The following is a 22,631-nucleotide window of genomic DNA, read 5'->3' on the forward strand; positions in this document are numbered from 1 at the left end:
ATAGAAAAAATTATCTCTCATCAGTGTTTGGAGCATCTTTTGTCAATAAGCACAATAATGAACACACATAAAAACACAGATACATAATAGCAAAATATTTGTTTTGAACTAATATCTTTTATCATTTAAACCAGGGCTTCTCAAACTCCGGACCAAGGTCCGGATCCGGACCGAACTGCAAATCAATCCGGACCAAACCCTGTGTCCCATTATATATATAAAAAAAAAAGAAAAAAAAAAAAATCTGATTCTGATAAATTAATGTACATCATTATGTACGTGCGTCTTGTGTCTGACGCGTAGTGAGAATGAACGTGCATATATATTTACTTGTGTGCGCGAGCGTGACACTCATTGCAGACCGCAAGTTAACCGCAAGTTTACCTTGACTTTCTAATGCTTCTAATGCCTTTTTTGCCGAGGTTCAAGGCATTGGCTACAGACAAACAGCCAAGCCACCATACTGTATATATGTATTGAATGTGTGAGTGTATAAAGCGGCGCCGTTTGCCGACAGGCAAGGCAGGCAAGTGCTTGGACCAGAAGGGGGCCCCCAAAGAAAGTAGATTAAGAAGGTCCACAGCAACGACAACATGAAAACCCTTTCATTTACTGCAACGACATGTCGGGAAACCCCCTCAAGGGGGCCCCATGCATAGCGCGCCATAAGAAACTGCTTCTTAATTTCAGTTTCGTTTCAGGGGGGGGGTGACTTCACTGGCATTGATCCGGACCAGTGACCTTGTATAAAGTTCACAAGTGGACCTTTAATAAAAAAGTTTGAGTACCCCTGATTTAAACCATTAGTTAATGTCATTTATCAAACTATAAAATCAAAACCAGAAACAGCTTAAAGATTTGCTTTAAGGCAATCACTAGTCAAAAGCATTTAAAACTTAGGATCATAAGAGATCCAGCTAAGGCATAACATTCACAGTGGTGATTTGATCAATCTGTAATCGGCAAAGTTGCAGTGTCCTCAATTTTAGGATTACTTTACGTTTACTTCATTACGCTTTAGCCAAGAGTAAGGCACTTAGTCTTAGTAAAATCAGTACATTCATTTTAGTCAAGTACATTGTTCAAAATCTGAAAAGGAAAAGTTAGGCAAATATTCAAAGACTTTTGTAAAAACCTGGAAAGGAAAGATTAAACATTCTTAAAACTTTAATTCATACATTTGTAAATGCTACAACTGATCTGTACCAAATTAAGTCTATCACTTATTCTTATTAGCCATACTTACCTGAAAATCTACTTATGGTACTTGGAAAGGGTTCTTCTGTGTTTATCTAATGTTGAATATAGAATATCAATTTCTTTAAATTATAATTCTCTAATTTGAGGATCAAATATGCTACATAATTGTTATATCAATTATTATAAATATTTGTTTTGGGCCAAAACTGAAATTAATCCAGTACTTGAAACATCATTTTATGTCTGTCTGTGCATGGGTAATACATTAAAGAGTTGTGTTGTTAAGCCTGATTGCTGGATGATTAAGGATATTAACATTATCTGTTATAATATTAGAAATACCTTATTATTCAATACCTTATAATCTGAGAATATTTATTTATTAATTTTGTTTAGTGTGAAAATGTAATCTGATCTGACTAAATATATTTATCACCACTATTTAACACATGTCTGGTCATTGGAAATATAAAAAACAATCATTAATTGTACATCTTTATACATCTGGTCATTCAATTCAAAGTTCATCTTTGTACGAGAGCTGGAAGAACATGTCCGTCAGTCTTCGTTCTCCTCCTCCCTTTATGACACCGAGTGTCTGGTGTGTAAAGGCATCCTGATACTGTAGATTAGCACTGAGGTGCTGATTGGCTCAAACTCTTCTTCATCAGAGCGCCATATTTCAACCCCCCAATTGCTCTGCTTTTGTGTGGCTCATTCAGTGAGCACTGTAGTTAATCCCCCAGTTGCCCCTTTCACACCGGCGCTTTTCCAGCTCCTGCTGGGAGCTAGAGCCTGAAAAGCGCTGGTTTTTCCTATTCACACCGCAGCGGCGGCGCGTCATAGCTCCGGAATGCGGTTCACTTCCAGCTCCAAAAAGTTGTCGGTCCAGAGGCAAGAGCTTTGGAGCTATGACGCGGCGTCGCTTACGTCTCTCTTACGTCCGTCGAGGCGGAGGCGGGGGCAGGGGCATGGTCAACCTCCTGAACAACAACAAAATGCCTGCGTTTTATCCAGTTTGTACACAACGATGGAAGACCTCAAAACACCGAATAAGCAGCAGTGGTCCACTGAAGAGACCAGCTACCTAGTGGCAATCTGGTCTTCCGAAGAGGTACAAAGGAAGCTGGAGGGGAGCACGCGGGCCAAAGCCATTCTGCAGCAATTGAAGCGAGAGATGACGTCCGCTGGTTATGACCGTAGCATTTTACAAATTAGCAACAAATGAAAAAAACTGAAGAAGGATTATCGGGACCAAAAGAAAGAGCTCGGACGGAGTGGCAGCGGTCGTACGAAAACAAGTCCACATTTTGACTTGCTAAACTCGGTCCTCGGAGACAGACCGACGAGTGGTGTGGGATGCACCGTGAATTCGCTTTGTCTCTCGTCAATTGGGTTGGAGGACGAGTCATTTAATGCTGGTGAGTTATGCATTACTGATTTGTGTTATTTGTGCCTTTTTGTTTTACAACATAAACTAAACCATGTAGCTATAGACAGACCTGGCAATAATAGCTAAAGTTTACCTACTACAGCTACCGGGTGGGCACCCATGCGCTAGCATGCTAATGCTAACAATAATAAACAAAGGTATCCCCATGGCAAAGACAGCGAACGCCTCCAATGTATCTTCTTTCTTCTCACTAACGATGTATGATTTGTTGAAGGGCTACTTTTGTTCATTGTGTTTATATTGTGTTTACAGGCATATCTCGTTTGGAGTGCAGTGAGTCGGAACCACCACCACCGTCGGCGTGTAGCTCGCCCGTGCACATGCTTGGGTCTCTTGCCACAACAAGCAGCTCTTCCCAGGAATCTCTGGTGACCCTAACCCAGCCAGTGGGCCGTAACAAACAGGGTAAGGTTTACAGTGTTCATAATGGTAATACTGTTCCCTGTTGCCATTTATCATGGCATTGTCATTGTAGTAGTTGTTGAAGTTATGCAACTGCAGCCATAATAACAATAAAACATTTCATTACACAGTATATAATTTACACCTCCTAGAATGCCATGAACACGGTGTTGACCTCATTATTATTTTTCCCTTTGTAGTTAAAAGGAAGCGGGATTCGTCATCTGGCCTTGTCCCGTTAATGGAGAGGAGTGAAGCCAGGGACGAAGAGCTACTGGAGCATAGCCGGGCGATGCTTCAGGAGGTGCAGAACGGCAATGCTGAGTTCCTACGGATCTTCAACGTCACAGAGCAGAGCAGAATCGAGCAGAGCCGGATCGACGGACTCGCCAGAATCGCAAAGGCCGAGCAGGACAGCCACATGCTTGGCTTGTTAGACAGGATGGTGAAGGTGATGGAGGCCAACAGCAAACAATGACATTATTTTTGTATCTCCATTGTTCATGCCCCTTTTGTGTACATAATTTTTAAATACACTTAGTTATATAATATATACAGTATGTTCTCCACACTTTTTTGTGAATACTTGTATACATTCTTTTTTAAATACACATAGTTATAGTATATACAGTATGTTCTCCACACTTTTTTGTGAATACTTGTATACATTCTTTTTTAAATACACTTAGTTATAGTATATACAGTATGTTCTCCACACTTTTTTGTGAATACTTTGTATACATTATTTTTTAAATACTCTATTATATAATATACAGTACAAATATTGTCCATACGTCTGATTCTTTGATTTGTATGTACAATAAACATAAGTCAAAAGTCATGTCTTATTACATTTAATTTTTTCAGTGATCCACTGCAAACTAGCTAATGTCACTATGATAAAACACTGAACTAAAACAGTGGTAGATGACAAGTATGACTACTTGTATGCTAAGTCTGATTCTGCCATGCATTCTTTAAACAAAATGATGCTAAATGGAATCGTTACCTGTGTTATCTAAAATAAATGTGTCATTGTCAAGCTGGAGCAAGGCACACCATTTATTTTATTCCTATTTCTCTTTAGAAAGAAGTTAGGATATAAAATACTGACATAAATCTAAGTGAAGGAAACAAACTCAAATGTACTGTGCCCTTACCCAGCACAAATGTAATGACATAAAGCTGAGGTTAGCACTAAATTGTTCATAACACATCCAAAGAGAGAGCGACCAATCCCTGATGAATGTTGAGCACAGCTGTATCTGCACAGCAGCTCAGGTGACTGCACACACTCACACACATTTTATTTTTATTTTGATACGCTTTGGGTATTGCAATTTCACACGTTTACAAAAGTAGCTTAATAAATGTAGCTCTCGGGTGAAGAAAAGTTGGAGACCCCTGGTCTAAACCTTTTGGGTATGCACTATTTTTATAAGAATATTGTTCATACCTGTTTATCTGTTTACATTCTGTGATTTGTATACAAAAGAAAACACAATTCAAGTCTGATCCAGTGATTTTATTGTAAGAGGCATGATACAAAATAGATCAGGTTTAACTGCAGTAATATTAGTGGTTCCCCATGTTGAAATACTCCATCAATGCAGATCTAACGTCAGCTCCTTCTTGTCTACTGTTCTCTGGAAAGGGGTGTAAAGGGGGTTGGTTGTACACAACTTCATGGCAATATTCAGTCGTCCCTTGAAAAGTCGTCCGATGCCTTCCATTTAGTCTCGTAAGAGGATAACCACAGCGAACAGCGCTTCAATACAATCGGCCATTGTTGTTGTGATTTCCGCGCGGTTTGGGTTTTAGGAAGCAGGCACGTAAACGGTTACGTCATGACGCAAACGATGAGGCAATGACGCAGTACCATCCCGGCTCTTGAGCGGTGTGAGCGGTGTGAACAGAGCGGGAGCTGAAAAGGGAAACGGGAGCTGAACCAGAAAAGCTCTCGCGAGGAGCTAGAAAGTGAAAAGCGCCGGTGTGAAAGCCGCAAGTGAGACGGAGGCTCATCTGCCGGTATTCCTTCTGCTATCTGCTTGAGTACAACTGCGTATTCCTGATGCATCCAGGTGTCCCCCCCGTGATGGGAGAGGTTAGGAAGACATCAAACTCCTCCAAGAAACATGGAACATTGTATTATAGAAGCCTCTGAAACCCTCGCTCGTCCTGCAGGGTTGTCTGCTAGAGCCCACCGAGCAGAAAGATGAAGAGAAGAACCCCCTCTTATCAGAAAGGTGAAGAGAAGAACCCATCTCGAACGACCTCGTGCTTCCTTGCACGTGGCTGGGGGTGCTCTCTGCACCCGGAGAGTGTGACCCTCTCTCTCTGACCCTTGGCCTTGAGAGCTGTCCTAGTTATTGGGTTAACACCTGATAGGGATGTTTTTCTGAGTGAAGACAACTCAAAGTAATGGATTAGCACATTATCATTTAATTACAAAAATAGGATAGGCCCCTCAGAATTATTTGGGAGCCTTCCTGACACATGCACATTATCATTTTGAAGGTTTGTGTTAGTCATTTAACATGCAAGAATCATATACTCATCAGTCCATAGCAGAGACATGTTATTGTAAGTTAAAGGTGAGCATGTCCCTGTGGATATAACCCCTTCTCAATGATTCTAAATGTATATTAATTCACCATTTACCTTTTGAATATTTAGTCTCTTCCATAAAACATAGGTTTGAGAAATAAATTACCCAATATAAAATCAATTACTCAATATAATTGACTCTTCCCTCCCTTTTCTTACATATGGTACATATGAAATAATAACTTAGTAGTCTATTTAAACATGGTATAGTTTATAATCTATTAATCGAGAAGACTCAGTATCACCTGTGTGCAGCTTACAAAAAACCATTGTGAGAAACATATATTATGCAGGAAATTGATACATTTGTTGAAAAACAAAGCATATCTGATTTGGGAGGAAAAGTTTCATCCCTTTAACATCTGAGTTATTACTGATGGCATAGCATGAATGATACTGGGTGTCTGAGGGTGTCATTACTGAGAAATGTCAAACAAAATCAAAACCTTACATTTGAAAACAGGTTTGCATTCCTCCACTTAAGGTGACGTTATCATTGGAAACAATAAAAGCTAATTGTTTTGATGTAGAATCTATATATTGAATCGTTAGAGCAGAACAGAATGGTTGTATTGTAGCCTGAGTTTTGTGCAGCCTTTAGTTTTACCAGGTGGAAACATTGTCTATATAATGTGAATACATGTAGAACTAGACATTAAGAGACCCCTGACATTAGGCCTATTTGAAACAATAGTAGGGGCTTTTACCAGCTCGCCAACTTACAGGCATCATAGCAGTATGAATAGCCTTAAAAACAACCCACTCTGCGGTAACGAGAGTCATGTATCTGAACCAAATGCCCTAAGTGAAGCCGTTAGTCTCATCTGACTGACCCAAGGGTTGGTGCTGGTGTGACAGGGAGGCTTCCAAGTGTTTATAGCAGATGTCATGCTTTCAGTTCATGGCTCGGTGGGGGGGAGCAGACCCATGTGAGACAGTATCAACGGCTGTAATGTTCAGTTTGAGGAGTGTCATTCTCTCTGGGAGCAGGAAATGGTGTCCATTCAGACCAGACCATTAATGTCATGTAGAGCAGCCATAGCATCTCTGTGACTGCACTCAGCCGGACTGCAGCAGGGCAGAACTGGGTGACTTTTAGTGAAGCCGTCCAAGGCCATAGACAAAATGGAACCACGTACTAACAAAAGGGACACAAGGTCATCAATGTCTCTCTTTACCTTTGGCCTAATTGTAAAACAAATTAGTGGAAGAAATGTGGAACACTAATCCATCATCATGTGACATTTAGAGTTAATTTAAATAATTACTTATGGGTTGAAGTCAAATTAACATTAACATTAGAACTAAAGTCAGTCAAAATTGGACTTGCACGGATCAGAATCTAATCAATACACCATTTTCCCAGCTCTGTAATGAAAAAGATATCAAGATTAGGTACATTACAGGAGTGTTAAAACATCCAAACATGCACACTTATCTTATTCTAGTAGAGATTAGAGGACAGGTCTAATGTTGTGAACAAAATGTCAAGTCAAGTTATTTTATCTTATGTACCACATTTAATTTAATAATTAATCTTAAATTACTAATAACTTTAAAGAAGGCAACAATTTACAATGTGGATAAGGTGACTACTTATCCAAAGTGTGTGGGTGTGTGTGGGTGTGTGTGGGTGTGTGAACAGCTTGTCTGCCCAAGGTTAAAACATTTGGGACAGCAGTGAGAATGTTATGAGAAACAATTTGTTGCTTAGACTGAACTCGAAAGAAGCTGAGATTAGAACATTTGAAATAAATCAAAACACTTGTACATTAATTAAATACATTTGACATGTAGCTTGAGCTGGGTTCAATACTTTCTTTATGGTATTTAAATTGGGCTCAAGTAGAACCTTTACATGGATTTGGCTTGCAACACAAAGTGATACCGATCTTTGTCTGTTATGATTTGAAAGTCTCATGATTTAAAGTGTAGGGCTGTGAAGGAGAGGCCCTTGGAAAACAACCTCTACTTCTTTGTTAACTGTAATTACTTATTGTAAAGAGATTGCAACATTATACTTTTTAAATAATTGCTCAATTCATTTAACACATTTATTATGCACACTGTAATGAAAACGTCAACAAATATATTGATCCTGGCTTATCCAGCGACCTTTACTCTTTTGTTCATAAGCTCGGTTTCAGAAAACTTGTCAGTAGTTTAACAACTATTAGAATTGTAGTAATGCATGGAGTCACCGATTCAGGAAGGAGACACGTGAGAGTTGGAGCTTTGATGTCAAACACTGATGGGTTTATTCAGAGTATTCGGCCGGAGGATTCACATCACAAGTCAAAGAGTCAGAGGTTCTGACCACACGATAGAGTTGCCACGTCAATTCTGAAGAACCTCTCTCTATGCTAGACCTTTTAACAGGTTCACAGAGAGAAATCAACATCTCTGAAGGAGTAGACTAAACACTGAGTCACCTGCGTCCGACGCTCATGGCCTCAAGGATTTCACATCCTAGAGCCCACAAACACCGATAAAGAAGTGCCTCAGTGTTCCCACAACAATTACCCTTCGTGCCAGTCAAGTTGACCGGTCACACACTGGTGACAACAACACATATGGCACCAAGGCCTTTCCTTAACCTGTTTCACGCCTTCCCCCCGGTACCGGGCGGATAAACGCGTCATTTGCAGGAAACAACGTCTAAGGAATCTTAATATTGAATAAAACTATGAATGTGTTATATCCATGTAACGGGAAGAAACTCAGCTAACTGATCTTTTTAATTTTTTTTTTCAAAAAAAACCCACAATGCTAGCACTCAGCCTCTGAATTAGCCTCGATCGAAAAAACGGGACCGACAAAGGCACATAAACTCACTCAGAACTCCCTTATTACTTATCCTAGATGCACAACCAAACACTATTTTTTGGTGTCCTGGAGACACTGAATCTAACGGTGCCCACCTCAACACTCAGTGATAAACATTCGCGACGCTATCAACGAAAGCGTACATCATCACATGTGGAGCCAAGAAGCTAAACATATAAATATGGCTTACCTTGGTCAAAAGTGGTCTTCAATGGCATTAAAACGATAAAAAAACGATGCTGCAGTTAATCCATAGGTTCATCCTATGTGTCTGTGCCTTCTTTGAAATTATTTCTGATAATCCATAAGCAATACAACTGCGTTTTAGTTTCCAAACTCCAGAAGGAGACATTCCTCCAGTTTAGTTTCGCTTTCCACACGCGAAGCGGCAACATTTTTTCTTTACAATGTGTGTCTATGTAGGTATCCTCCTTCGATTCTATTGGCTCTAACGGTCACAAGGGTATGTCAACCAACCAGATCGAGCAAGGGGGGCCAGAGATAGGTCAAATCCACCCAAATGACCCCAGATGGCCCAGTTTTTGGCTAAATCTCTCTAAAAAGGTCAAATTTCACTTGTTTTGCATCAATCTTGATACAGGGTACTTATTATATGTTGTACTTTGGATTCCTAAAGCTTTTAGTCTACTAACCCATCATCCAAGGGTAGTTTTCACTATCTGTAAAAAATAATTTTTGGACGGACACTATAATTTACAGTTTTTTACTATGTAAAATCTGAATTTTCTTTAAAATAAAAAACATTTATATTGATTCTGACACTTCTACATCCAACTCACAGGTTTATCATTACTTTGAGAAAAGATTATTAATTTAACCCTTTTAGAAGGGAAGATATGGTCATTTGTTCTGGGAATGTCATTTTCGAGCCTGAGACCTGAAAAACAGGCTCAGAGTGGAACAGGTTAAAGGAGATAACACGTCACAGAGCAAAAGGTTAGATATCTAGAAGAATTATTCCTTAACATAAACATTTTAATTATGGAGACAGTCCATTTTCAAAATAATGAAAGACTACACATTATTGAATTACAATTCAGATTATAAAATAAGATATACTTTATTTGATCCAAAACATTTTTTGCACATTATTAGAAATTAAAAAGCGTAGAAAATAAACAATTATATAGCTGGCATGTGTGCAATATTATAAATAAATACAATTGTAAAAGTAATGTGTCACATTTCCCTGTGAAAATAAGGGATTAAGAATATGTGATTATTTATGTGTATCTGTGAAGGAAGCAATCTCATCGTAAAACCCTGCAATCGAAAAAATGGGCATGTCTACACTGGAATCAACGCCTTCTCAGGACACAGGGCGAGGGTTAGGGAATGCCTTTGAGGAGACAGTAACAGTCCAACAATGGAGAGTGACACAAAGAGGATCAATCTGAAGAGGGAAGTGGGCCTTATAGGATGTATATCATTCATTGCTGGCACCGTTATAGGATCTGGGATTTTCATCTCCCCCCAGTTTGTGCTGGCTGCTATCGGCAGCCCCGGGGCAAGTCTTATTATATGGACCCTCTGTGGTTTCATATCCATGCTAGCAGGACTTTGCTACGCTGAACTGGGAACAGTCATACCAGAGTCTGGAGGAGAGTTTATCTACATCCTGCGGACAGCCGGAAAAGTGGTGGCTTTTATGTTTTCCTTCAGCTTCATCGTGGTCATGAGGCCTGCCAGTGCCACAGGAGTTGCTCTGAGCTTTGCTGAATATGTTGTTGCCCCCTTCTACAGCGGCTGCACCCCTCCAATATTGGCAGTAAAGTGCATAGCTGCAGCAGCTATCTTGGGTCTGACCGCCGTCAATTGTCTGAGCGTACGCTTGGCTGTCCGCATCCAGGTGGTTTCCATGGTATTCAAACTAGTCGCACTGGCCGTGATCATATTGGGAGGCGTTGTGATGCTTTTCCAGGGACACACTGAGAACTTTGAAGAGCCCTTTGAGAACACAAATGCTGATATCAGCTCCATTGGCATTGCTTTCTATCAGGGCTTGTGGTCCTTTGGCGGGTGGAACACTTTGAATTACCTAACTGAGGAACTGAAGAATCCAGAAGTAAGAGTTTTACTTTTTGCACAATTAACTTTCATTTTCAATATTTTCTTAATTTACCATACAGTTTACTTATAATGTATAAAGATCTTGTTATCATGTGTGACAAATCAAAAGTACAGAGATGGTATACTTGCATTTAGCAATAGGTGCAATTAGCAATGTATTCTGAGACATCTTCACTAACAGTGCAGTAAAGTACCGCAATCATTTCATTGTGAGGTCATAAAAAGGGCAGAATAACTTCATAGTCATTTACAAGCTTGATTAAAGAATAAAAGGAGTTATAGGTCCTAACATTGTCTCTGAGGGCAAAGTATTTCTAGGGGAGGGGCTAGATTAAAAGCAATTCTCGCTCTCTATATATTAGCATCCTGGGCTGGTTCTGTCTGGGTCACCAGGGGACCAGCTCTTTGTTATACCGTGGCACATCAGGGGGGGGAGCTGAAACAAAGCTAAGAAAGGCTCTGCACCCATCCCTGTGGTGAACAGAAATCAACACTCTTATCATGCAATGGCAGCTTAAAGGCATCCGGGGGTAGTGGACAATAGAAAATGTGGTTGGAGCACAGTAAACTCTCTATTGACATAATACATCTCTGTTTTGCTTGACATACCTTGTTTCTTTGAAAGAGAAAATCAATGTTGTACATCTTTAATTAAGCTAAAAAATAAGTTCTGAAATGTCATTGTTAATATAATTTTAAACATTTTTAAAATGGGAGTCTATCAAGTTTTCCCACATTTTTATCGAAGTTTCATAGAAAGAATTAAAGAGTCTCAAATGGCGCGTTTCCACTGCAGGGTGGAGCTCGCTTTAAGCGTGCCGAGCCGTGCGGGGCCCGTCTTTGGTTGCGTTTCCACTTGGCCTAGTACCGGCTAGCAGGTCCTAATTCACAGTTTTTCTGGCCCCATAAAATCGTGGTTCGAGGGCCAGGAACAACCAGGCTGAGTCGGGCTGAGTATGCTAAACTAGAGAGAGAATCGCTGGCAAGGGGGCTACAACTACAACAAGATGAACATATTTGACCGTGATTTAATTGTAATACACGTTTCAAAATGATGGCGAAGTAACAACATACTGATACCGGTTAGTAAAAACCATGAATTAATGCTTTGACAAGTCTGCAGACAGACGGCAGACTAAAAACCTTTTAAAATGCGTGTTTTCTAAATGGAGATCGGCTAAGCTAACGCAGTATATGCTCCGACCGTCCACACTCACAACAACGGCCCATACAGACATAAATCAACCAGCGACTGTATTCGCCATGACACAGGCAGTCTGTGGTTTGTACTTGTTTAACTTTTGTCTAGTTTCTGAACAGATATGAGGAGCTGTGAGCTCTGAGTGCTAACAGCTAACGGCTGATGTTGTTTTTCTGGGGTTCTCATTGAAGATGACGTCACGGCTCCGCCTACACTGCGTTACTATAGATACTACCCCAGTTCCTAAACTGTAATGGAAATGCGCCATAAAGTGAGCCAGTCCTAACGAGGCCTAGCCATACCGAGCGAGGCCGTGTAGTGGAAATGCGCCAAAAGTGTGTCTTATTACAATTTACTGTCAGAGAAATAACCTTTTAACTATTCTTTTTTAAATGTCCCTCAGTTTTGCAGACGATCTCAGACTACTTATTTACCCTGACACCCAAACATCTAACTACCACTGGTTAACACTCAAACCCATAATTATTTTAAATGATTGCAGTAAAAAGTTCAAACATAATTGTCTGTTAAGGGAAAACAACTGGATGTAATGAGCAAAGTCTCAGTTCAGTCGCCACTCCTCGGTTTAGTGGCTGGTCGTTGGGGCACGGCTCTATAATTGCCCAACATTTCGCAGTTCATCTACAGCCAGTTTAGTGCATGTCTAGTGTGAATGCGTTTGAGAAGACAGCAGCTCTCTAACGATGGAAGGTAACACACAGAAGCTCAATCTGAAGAGGGAAGTGGGGCTCATAGCAGGTGTATCATTTATTGCTGGAACCATGATAGGTTCTGGGATTTTCATCTCCCCCCAGTATGTGCTGGCTGCTATCGGCAGCCCTGGGGCAAGCTTTGTAATCTGGACTTGCTGTGGGTTGATATCCATGTTGGGAGGGCTCTGCTACGCTGAACTGGGAACAGTCATACCAGAGTCTGGAGGAGAATTTATCTACATGCTGCGGACGACAGGCAAAGTGATGGCTTTTATGTTTTCCTTCAGCTTCATCGTGGTCATGAGGCCTGCCAGTGCCACAGGAATTGCTCTGAGCTTTGCTGAATATGTTGTTGCCCCCTTCTACAGTGGCAGCACCCCTCCACATTTGGTGGTGAAATGCGTGGCTGCAGCAGCTATCTTGGGCCTGACCATAGTCAACTGTGTGAGCGTACGCATGGCCACCGGCATCCAGGTGGTTTCCATGGTATTCAAACTAGTCGCACTGGCCGTGATCATATTGGGAGGCGTTGTGATGCTTTTCCAGGGACACACTGAGAACTTTGAAGAGCCCTTTGAGAACACAAAGGCTGATGTCAGCTCCATTGGCATTGCTTTCTATCAGGGCTTGTGGTCCTTTGAGGGGTGGAACACTTTGAATTTGATAACTGAGGAACTGAAACATCCAGAAGTAAGACTCGATGAAATGCAAATGTTAATTTGACATTATATACATGTGCAATGAACTATGATACAATCTTCACATTGTAGATTTACTTTCAACTTCGTATCTTTTTTGTTTCCTCATTGTTTATTCATTTTGTTGGGCAATCAATACTTATCATACAAAATGATAAATTCACATTGGTCAAGAACACCTATCCCTTACCACAAACATCATCTCATATTAATCATACTTGAGTTACATTTTGAATGCAGGACTTTGACTTGTAACAGTGTATTCCAGCACTGTGGTACTGCTGATACAACTTGAACTATATCTCTGAGGAGCTAAAAAGACCTGAGGTGAGACTGTAAAGAGCTGGATTGTTGCATGAAGACACTGTGAGGACATGTGTTTATTTGCTGCAATCAAAGTCTTATCTAACTGTGACAAAGGTTTGTGTATGCAAGTGTTTTTATCATGTGAGTGTGTGCAGTGATTGTAAAACACAGCCACAAGTGGGAATTGAAAGATCATAGATCAATATGAAAATTAAAACTGCGGTCACAGATGTGCACGCAGTTGTGGGCGGGCCTTCGCATCCGAGCGCCTGTAGGGGAGTGTCGCCGGTCGTCCCGGCGTCCAGCGGACGCGCGCGAGTCCGCCGAAATGAGCCGTTTGTCAAATGTTTGCGTCCCGGAGTCCCAGGTAGTGATGTGTCGGTCGCGAACGAGCCGGCTCTTTGAGCCGGCTCTTTTAAGTGAACGACGGGAGCCGGCTCGCGCCCGCGAACGAGCCGTTTTTTTGTTTTTGTTATTTTTTGTTAAGTAATACAAGACAGAATGATATGATGATCTCCGCGCTACAGCTGCTCCGTGCATGCATGCAGTGGCATGTAATATCCAAGGATTAGAGACTGTTGGATGCTGCTGTTTAGAGCATTGCAATACATTTATTTGTATTATGTTTTTTTATGATTAGAGACGGTTGGATGCTGCTGTACTGAGCATTGCAATATATTTATTTTCACTATGTTATTTATTTATGATTATCCTTGGGCTCGGCAAAGATTTGATGTCAGCTGTTGCTGTCTTTTTTTCTATAGTTAATACTGAAATAGAGCCCTGCTGTTTTGTCAGGGCCTTTTCTTTAAATATAATTTTAAAATGTCGATACAGTAGCCCCTTTTTTTAAATGTCTATGCTTAAGTTTTTATAGGTGTTGCTATCTGCTTTGTGTAGCGTGGTTCTACAAGCAAGTCTGTGCATTCATTGGGTGGTATCAGAGAGATACAAGGGTCTGTAAATGCAATGAAAACAATTGGCCACAGCAAATAATTGATATTAAACATGTAATTTTTACTTTTGAATACTTCAGTACCAAGGATGTATTGAATAATTTAAGTGATATGTGTACACATATAAATCATTAGTCAAAAAAGGGCTACATTTGATTGAATTATAAAAGGTATAATATGTGGTAAACTGAAGAGCCGTTTGGGAGCCGAAAGAGCCGGCTCTTCTTGGTGAGCCGAGCCAAATGATCCGGCTCACCAAGAAGAGCCGGAATTCCCATCACTAGTCCCAGGTCCTCCGGCAGCGACCCGGAAACGGATGTGGGCGCGCCGCCTGGAAGCAAATGGAATTTCTGTAAAGGCTCGTCGAGGATCGATTATGGCGGAAGCTGTCTGGAGGAGCAGTAACCGTGGCGTGTGGTGCAGTGGGTTGTGCAGACTTTCTGCCCTTTACCGTTTGTTTACTCAAGAAACGCATCTTCTCTGGATATTAGGCCATGTATATTTTTAATACAACTGCTTTAATTGTGAGCCGACATTTACAGTGACAACAGCTGCTGAGGCCAGTGCAGAAAGCAGAAGAGTGTGTATAATATATATCACTCAGTAATATAAGTAACAGGCCAACATTACACACTGTATTTGTATGCTTTAGTAGATATCTACAAATAAACAGTTGATATTTTGCATGAAACCAAATAGTGTAAATGGTGAAAAATGGTATCTTCTCTGTTAGCTTACGACCGCCCCGATTGAGCTAGCAACTTCTTCATTCCCAATTCAGCATGGCTGTGGATATGGGCATAATTTGTCCTTGAATGGAATGTTTCCGATCATTTCCCTGAGAGCAGTGTGCAAAAATGTGCTCAAAATGCATGGCAAACGGCCATCTTTCAAAATGGCCATTTGTCTTGGGGGCGGGGCTAATGAAACGCCATGTCAAAAATGTGTGCCATGATAATAGCAATGTGTATACAGCGTGTCATGAATATGGGGAAAACTATATGCGATGAGTGACTAACCCCTAACCCTAACCCTAACCCTAACCCTAACCCTCGTCAAAAATGGTACATTCTCTGTTCGCTTACGACCGCCCCGATTGAGTTAGCAACTTTTTTATTCCCAATTTAGCATGGCTGTGGATATGGGCTCAACTGGTCCTGGAGTGGAATTTTTACGATCATTTCCCCAAGAGCAGTGTGCATAAATGTGCAGAAAATGCATGAAAAACGGCCATCTTTCCAAATGGCCATTTTTCTGGGGGGCGGGGCTAATGAAAAGCAATTTGAAATATGTGTGCAATCATAAGAGCAATGTGTATACAGTGTGTGGTGAATATCTGGAAAACTATATGCGAGTAGTTTGGAGTAACCCCTAACCCTAACCCTAACCCTAACCCTAATCCTCGTCAAAAATGGTACATTCTCTGTTAGCTAACGTCCGCCCCGATTGAGCTAGCAACTATTTTATTCGCCATTTAGCATGATGTTGGATATGGGCTCAACGTGTCCTGGACTGGAATTTTCCCGATCATTTCCCTAGGAGGTGTGAGCAAAAATGTGGTTAAAATGCATGAATAACAGGCCACTTCTGAAAATGGCCAACTTTCTGGGGGGAGGGGCTAATGGAAGCCATTTGGAAATATGTCCGCAATTCCATGAGGCATGTCTGTGCCAAGACTCGGGTCGCTGGGAGAAACTATATGTGACTACCGCACAATAGGGGGGCGCTACTGAGCTGATTTCACAAAACGTACGATTTTATTGTACAGTCTGGAAAAGGTCCTGGGCTGTGACGTGTGTCCCAAGTTTCACGTCCGAAGCTCATTTTAGCGAATTTGTGCTATTTAAATCGTCGAACATGCCACATTCTCCGTTAGCTTACGAGCACCCCGTGTGAGCGGTCGACAATGCGTTTCGCAATTTAGCATCACATTGGATATGGGCTGAACTTGTGCTGGATTGGAATTTTTCCGATCATTTCCCTAGGAGTAGTTTGCAAAAACGCGCCTAAAACGCACATTTTCCAAAATGGCCGACTTTATGGGGGGAGGGGCTAATAGAAGCCATTTTGAAATATGTCGGCAATTCCATGAGGCATGTCTGTGCCAAGACTCGGGTCGCTCAGAGAAACTATATGTGACTACCGCACAATAGGGGGCGCTACTGAGCTGATTTCACAAAACGTACGATTTTATTGTACAGTCTGGAAAAGGTCCTGGGCTGTGACGTGTGTCCCAAGTTTCACGTCCGAAGCTCATTTTAGCGAATTTGTGCTATTTAAATCGTCAAACATGCCACATTCTCCGTTAGCTTACGAGCACCCCGTGTGAGCGGTCGACAATGCGTTTCGCAATTTAGCATCACATTGGATATGGGCTGAACTTGTGCTGGATTGGAATTTTTCCAATAATTTCCCTAGGACTAGTTTGCAAAAACGCGCCTAAAACGCACATTTTCCAAAATGGCCGACTTTATGGGGGGAGGGGCTAATAGAAGCCATTTTGAAATATGTCGGCAATTCCATGAGGCATGTCTGTGCCAAGACTCGGGTCGCTCAGAGAAACTATATGTGACTACCGCACAATAGGGGGCGCTACTGAGCCGTATTTGCAAAAAGGCACAATGTTTTTGTACAGTCTGGAGGAGGCCGTGGTCTGTGACGTGTGTTCCAAGTTTAAAGGCCGTAACTGTATTTTCCCGCTACTTATGGCTCGGTACGTTTTTTAACCCTTCGATTTTGAAAAAAAACTGAATAGGTCACGCCCACTTCCGTCATTGGTTGCGCCCCTTTAAATCTCAGTTCATACTCATCCTGCCAGTATGTGTATGACAAAATATATTTATTTCGTCCATCGGATCTTGAGGTATACATTTGTTGTGCTTTTGGCGCCCCCTATTGTCCAAAATGAACATGCTTTTTTGTGCCTATTCCCCAAGACAGACTGAACCTATCCACCGAAATCTGTGATATTTGGATACATTGCGGATGAATTAGGAGCATTTATGTCTAAGCCACACCTTTTTGCTAATACGTTGCGATTGATGTCGGGCACATTTTTCCACACGTCGTGCTCATGTTCTACGGTAGTGTGTCTGACCCTCCACTGATGCTGTACACTAAGTTTGGTGTTGAAAAGCCAAAAATTGAAATTATAGTTCATATTTCACTGTTTTTCACATTATGCTAATTAAAAAAAAATTAAAGTAGGCGGAGCTTAGGGATATGAGAGGATAATATGTAGGGCTGCTCCACCCGGATAAGTGTGCAAAATTTCAGGTCCATCCGATTTACGCTGCGACTATGTACATTTTTCGAAAACTGAATTTTGACAGGTGGCGCTAGTGAGCATGTCGGAAATGTTGCAACCATCGAATCCAGAATGTAAAATGGTTCACCCGTCCTGGCGGCGTTGCCAAATGTCGCTACGTGAATAGTGTGGGAACCCCCTCAAAAACAGGTCCAAAGCGCAGACCCGGTAAAATAAGAATAAGAACACGACCGATTTCAATAGGTCTTCGCACACTTCGTGCTCAGGCCCTAATAATAAATTAATAAATGCCCTTAAATAATGACAATAACTGCAGAGTCTGCACTTGACATATGAGAACATCTAAAGCTTATAAACCCTAATTCCTGGAAGGGACGCCACATTTCCCCCCCAAATAAATCCGAACAATTATTCAAATACATTTTTCTAGTTTAAGTGATGAATTATTTTTTCTTAAACCATCAAGTTGGAATATTACAGAATAGTTTTAGGTATAAAAAGCAGGCCACGCAGATGGTTTTAGGTAGGTAATGATTATTTTCTTCACTTAAAGGTAGGGTAGGTAAGAATGGAGAAACCAGCTCGAGTGCGCTAGAATTTGAAAGTACGCAGCCGAAAAAAATCTGCCCCTTCCTTCAGACTTCCTTACAGAGCCCCTCCTCCAACACACACGAACGCGCACATGACCAATGAGGGCACGAGATAAGTTTGTGCACGAGATGGAAGGCTGACAGGCAGGTAGGCCATCCAGTTATTTTAGCCGGGCCGGCTCAAATAATTGGTCGTGCTTTTTACAGCGCCACGACTTCCACAGATGACATTTTTGTATGTATTTATTGTCAAAGCATTTAATATATTCATTGCTATCGGGATGTTAAGAGCATTCCATGGAATATAACAAAAAGTGTTTCTGAAGTGAATTACCTACCACACCTTCAATGTGTTATCTGGGCTGTTTTTTTAAGATTGAAATTCGAAATGGATCATTTCATATTAAAAAATGTTTGTAGAATTGTATGATGCTTGACAAAGGTTGAAACAAATTCTATCAGGGCTTGTGGTTATTTGGTGGATGGAAAACTTAGAATTATCTTAGTGAGGAGCTAAAACATCCAGAAGTAAGAGTTTACTTTTGGCAAAATTAACTTTCATGCTCAATATTATGTTGTGGAGTCCTGGAGATACTCTTTGCTGAGTATCACTGTATAAGAGTTTTATCCCATCCTTTGTGGAGGGGGCATAGTTTAAAGTGGACCTATCATGCTATATTTGAATAATATATTGTAGGGCCATACCTATATAAAACATGTCTGTGAAGTTTTTTTTTCAAAATACCAAACAGATCATGCATTTTAGCCATGCCTCATTTCGCTCTATTTGCTCTTTTCCAGCCCTGTTTTTGCAAGGGCTGATTCTGTGAGAAGTCTTCTTCGCTGCTTTTGTGGCAGACTACAGCGCCACTTACAGGCCTGGCATATGTACTACAATGTCTCCAGCGCTTTCGAGCGGCAATGGCCGTGGCCGTGGCCCAACCCCCCATTCCCCTGATAGGTGGAGAGTTGCCCATATAGGCGGAGCTCCCTGTTTCTGACGTCAGAACAATTTCAAATCTGTATCAGCTCCGTTGCAGCCCCGTTTTTAGAGATTTGGGTATGGAGAAAAAGAGAGAGGGTTGTGTTTTCTGACACTTGGTGAGTTCCCTGACACACCGGGGACACATATTCATGTATAAAAGACGTACAAAAGTGCATTTTGCATGATAGGTCCCCTTTAAGTAAGCCATGCCCATTTCCCTGGTGGTGGTCCCTCTTCTAATCAAAAGGCTCTTGGGATCTCACTTGCAGGGACATGACACCAGGGGTGGATGACTGAAAGCTTTGAATGTTGTAGGACTGCCTTGAAAGACCCTTCAATAACTTTAAACAAATTCCCTGGGAACCAGTATGGTTCTGTCTTGGTCACCAGTGGAACAGCTCTTTGTTCTTGCAAGTATACCGGAGAGGTCTTGGGAGTTTACGCATCCACTCAAAATGTGCGCTGTACACTTAGATTTAGCTTACATCTATGACCTTCAGAGGATCTTTGGAGTGAGAGCTGTTTCTGTACATACTACTGACAAAAAGTAATTGCATTTTTTTGGACGTCACAATAATAATAACAAGTCCATGTTAATGAGATAGTTTAGCTGTATAAAGTGGCACAGCTGGGCAAGGTTTGCACCCTCCCCTGGAGTGAGCAAAGATCAAAACTCTTAATATTCGAAGGCAGCCTAACGACATCCAGGGGTCAAGTGGACAATAGAAAATGTGGTTTGGGCACAGTAAACTCACTATTGATATGTTCTGGAATTTCATTGGTATTGTTTGGGACAACTACATTTCCAGTATTGTGCCATTCTTAGAATTCCCTGTGGAAGCTAAACTAAGATATGCTAGAGAACTATTACTGGTTCTGACTGTGTTTTTCTACGTGGACAGAATATTTTTAGTACATCCGAGGGTCATGTGAACTCAGGTGTCTCTTTTTATTGCAGATTATGTGGTTTTCATGGCTTCATTAAGCAATACATTTCAGTGCACACTAGATTGCAGGCAGTGTAAAGTTGCTGGAAAGAGAAGTGTTAGGGTTAGCGACATTATGACCAAGGGGGGGGGGAGGTGTTGCAAGTGTCCAGAACAATTTCCCATAGTCTTGAAGACTGGAGACCAGACACCGTTCTGAAAAGTGTTGTCACTTCACAATGTTCTCAATAAAACCTCTTTGATGATGATGCTTCTGGAGTTTTTTGGCCAATAGGAATCAAGGTAATTGCATCGTCTTCTCTTCCATGGAAGAACTTTTTGTGGTAAAACTATTACTTTATACATCCATGGATACAACTTGATTGGACATGAGTTTGAAGTATGTCTCTTTTGTTGCTAACTTAACATTAGATGATTATTTGCCAATAAACGTGTGTTTGTGTGTCGTAATAATCTTTTACTGACGTTACCCTGTTGTATCTTTCCAAACTTGGTAATAATGGAAATCTGTTGATAGCCGGAAGAAAATGTTGTCTTTTTTCTTTATTTTCTTCGCAGAGTTTACCAGAATACTTCATTTACATGTTAAAATAAATCTTCTGGGGGAGGATGCCCCCCTTCAGGGGTTTTGGTTTACAAACATTTCACCTTTTCCACATCTTGTGAGTTTGCAGTTAACAAATCTCAAAGTTTCTCTTATTACTTTTTACTGTCAGTCAGAGAAATAACCTTGGAACAAGCATTTATTTTAGAGATATTGTGCCTCAATTTTGCAGACAATCTCAGACTACTTATTTACACTGACATCTAAACCCATAATTATTTAACATTCTTTGCAGTAAAAAGTGAACACATGATTGTCTGCTAATGGAAATAACTTGATGAAATGACCAAAGTCAAAGAGGAACATGCCTCCGTTTAGGGTCTGCCTCTTAGGACACGGCTCCATAATTGCCCAACATTTCGCAGTTCATCTACAGCCAGTTTAGTGCATGTCCAGTGTCCACTGCGAATGCGTTTGAGAAGACAGCAGCTCTCTAATGATGGAGGGTAACACACAGAAGCTCAATCTGAAGAGGGAAGTGGGGCTCATAGCAGGTGTATCATTTATTGCTGGAACCATGATAGGTTCTGGGATTTTCATCTCCCCCAGTACGTGCTGGCTGCTATCGGCAGCCCTGGGGCAAGCTTTGTAATCTGGATTTGCTGTGGGTTGATATCCATGTTGGGAGGGCTCTGCTACGCTGAACTGGGAACAGTCATACCAGAGTCTGGAGGACAGTTTATCTACATGCTGCGGACGACAGTGAAAATGGTGGCCTTTATGTTTTATTTCAGCTTCATCGTGGCCATGAGACCTACCATTGCAACATAAATTGCTCTGAGTTTTGCTGACTATGCTGTTGCCCCCTTCTACAGCGGCTACACCCCCTCCAATAGTGGTGGTAAAAGTAAAAGTTTTACAACTTCAGTCGAGTTAATATAAAATCGAAGGAATACTTTGAGCCCTTTTTATTATCTTTGGATTACATTCTTCAGGTGTCTCTGTTACATCTGCACTGTTTTCCCAATCATCGCTCCGATATGACCATGACGGACAAAGAACCTAAAGCCCTGAAAATGAGGCGGGAAATTGGGCTGATTGGTGGTGTAGCACTAGTATCAGGAACCATGATCGGATCCGGGATATTCATGTCCCCTCAGTTTATAATGGGCTACGTTGGAAGCCCTGGAGCAAGTCTGGTGATCTGGGCTCTCTCTGGAGTTGTAGCTATGTTTGCAGCACTGTCCTATGCAGAGCTTGGGACAATCATCCAGGAATCTGGTGGAGAATTCATCTACATACTGAGGATCTATGGTTCATGCCCTGCTTTTTTTGCAGCAATCACTTTTGTTGTGGTTGTGAAGCCGTTTGGCATTGCAGCAATGGCGATTAGCATTGCAGAATATGCTCTAGCACCCTTTTACAACAGCTGCCAACCTCCTGATCTGGTAGTGAAGTGTGTTGCAGCTGTGGCTATACTGGTCGTTGCCATAGTAAACATCTTGAATTCCCGGATTGCCGTCAGAATCCAAGTGGTGTTCTTGGTGGCCAAAGTGCTGGTGTTGACATTTATTGTTATCGGAGGAATAGTGAAGCTCATACAGAGCAGCAGTGTCATTGTGGAAAATTTGAAAGTTGAGAATGCATTTAAAGGCACTCAGTACTCTTTGAGCACTCTGGGAATGGGTGTTTATCAAGGACTCTGGTCTTACGCTGGGTGGTACAACTTGAACTATGTCACTGAGGAGCTAAAAAGACCTGAGGTGAGACTGTAAAGAATTGGATTGTTGCATAAAGACACTGTCAGGACATGTGTTTGTTTGCTGCAATTTTAGTCTTATCTA

At 41.4% G+C, this 22,631-nt stretch overlaps 1 protein-coding gene across 6 annotated transcripts in view; it reads left to right on the forward strand.

Moving 5' to 3' along the window:
* LOC117486782 (b(0,+)-type amino acid transporter 1-like) overlaps window positions 1-22,631 on the forward strand; it is a 43,889-nt gene that overhangs the window by 16,639 nt on the left and 4,619 nt on the right. The window contains exons 1-3 of one of the 6 annotated variants that reach the window (XM_034135328.1): window positions 9,851-10,358; window positions 12,968-13,151; window positions 18,832-18,839. The exons of 1 other annotated variant lie outside the window; for it this stretch is intronic. In XM_034135328.1, the coding sequence (XP_033991219.1) occupies window positions 9,876-10,358; window positions 12,968-13,151; window positions 18,832-18,839 (675 nt within the window). In that variant the 5' untranslated portion in view covers window positions 9,851-9,875. Of the gene's footprint in view, window positions 1-9,850; window positions 10,575-12,967; window positions 13,184-18,831; window positions 18,840-21,796; window positions 22,551-22,631 lie in introns of those variants that run through there. 4 more of the 6 variants (XM_034135327.1, XM_034135323.1, XM_034135325.1 and 1 more) reach the window with 4 other exon arrangements.

The sequence above is a fragment of the Trematomus bernacchii genome, unplaced genomic scaffold (assembly GCF_902827165.1).
Source record: "Trematomus bernacchii unplaced genomic scaffold, fTreBer1.1, whole genome shotgun sequence".
Taxonomy (NCBI): Eukaryota; Metazoa; Chordata; class Actinopteri; order Perciformes; family Nototheniidae; genus Trematomus; species Trematomus bernacchii.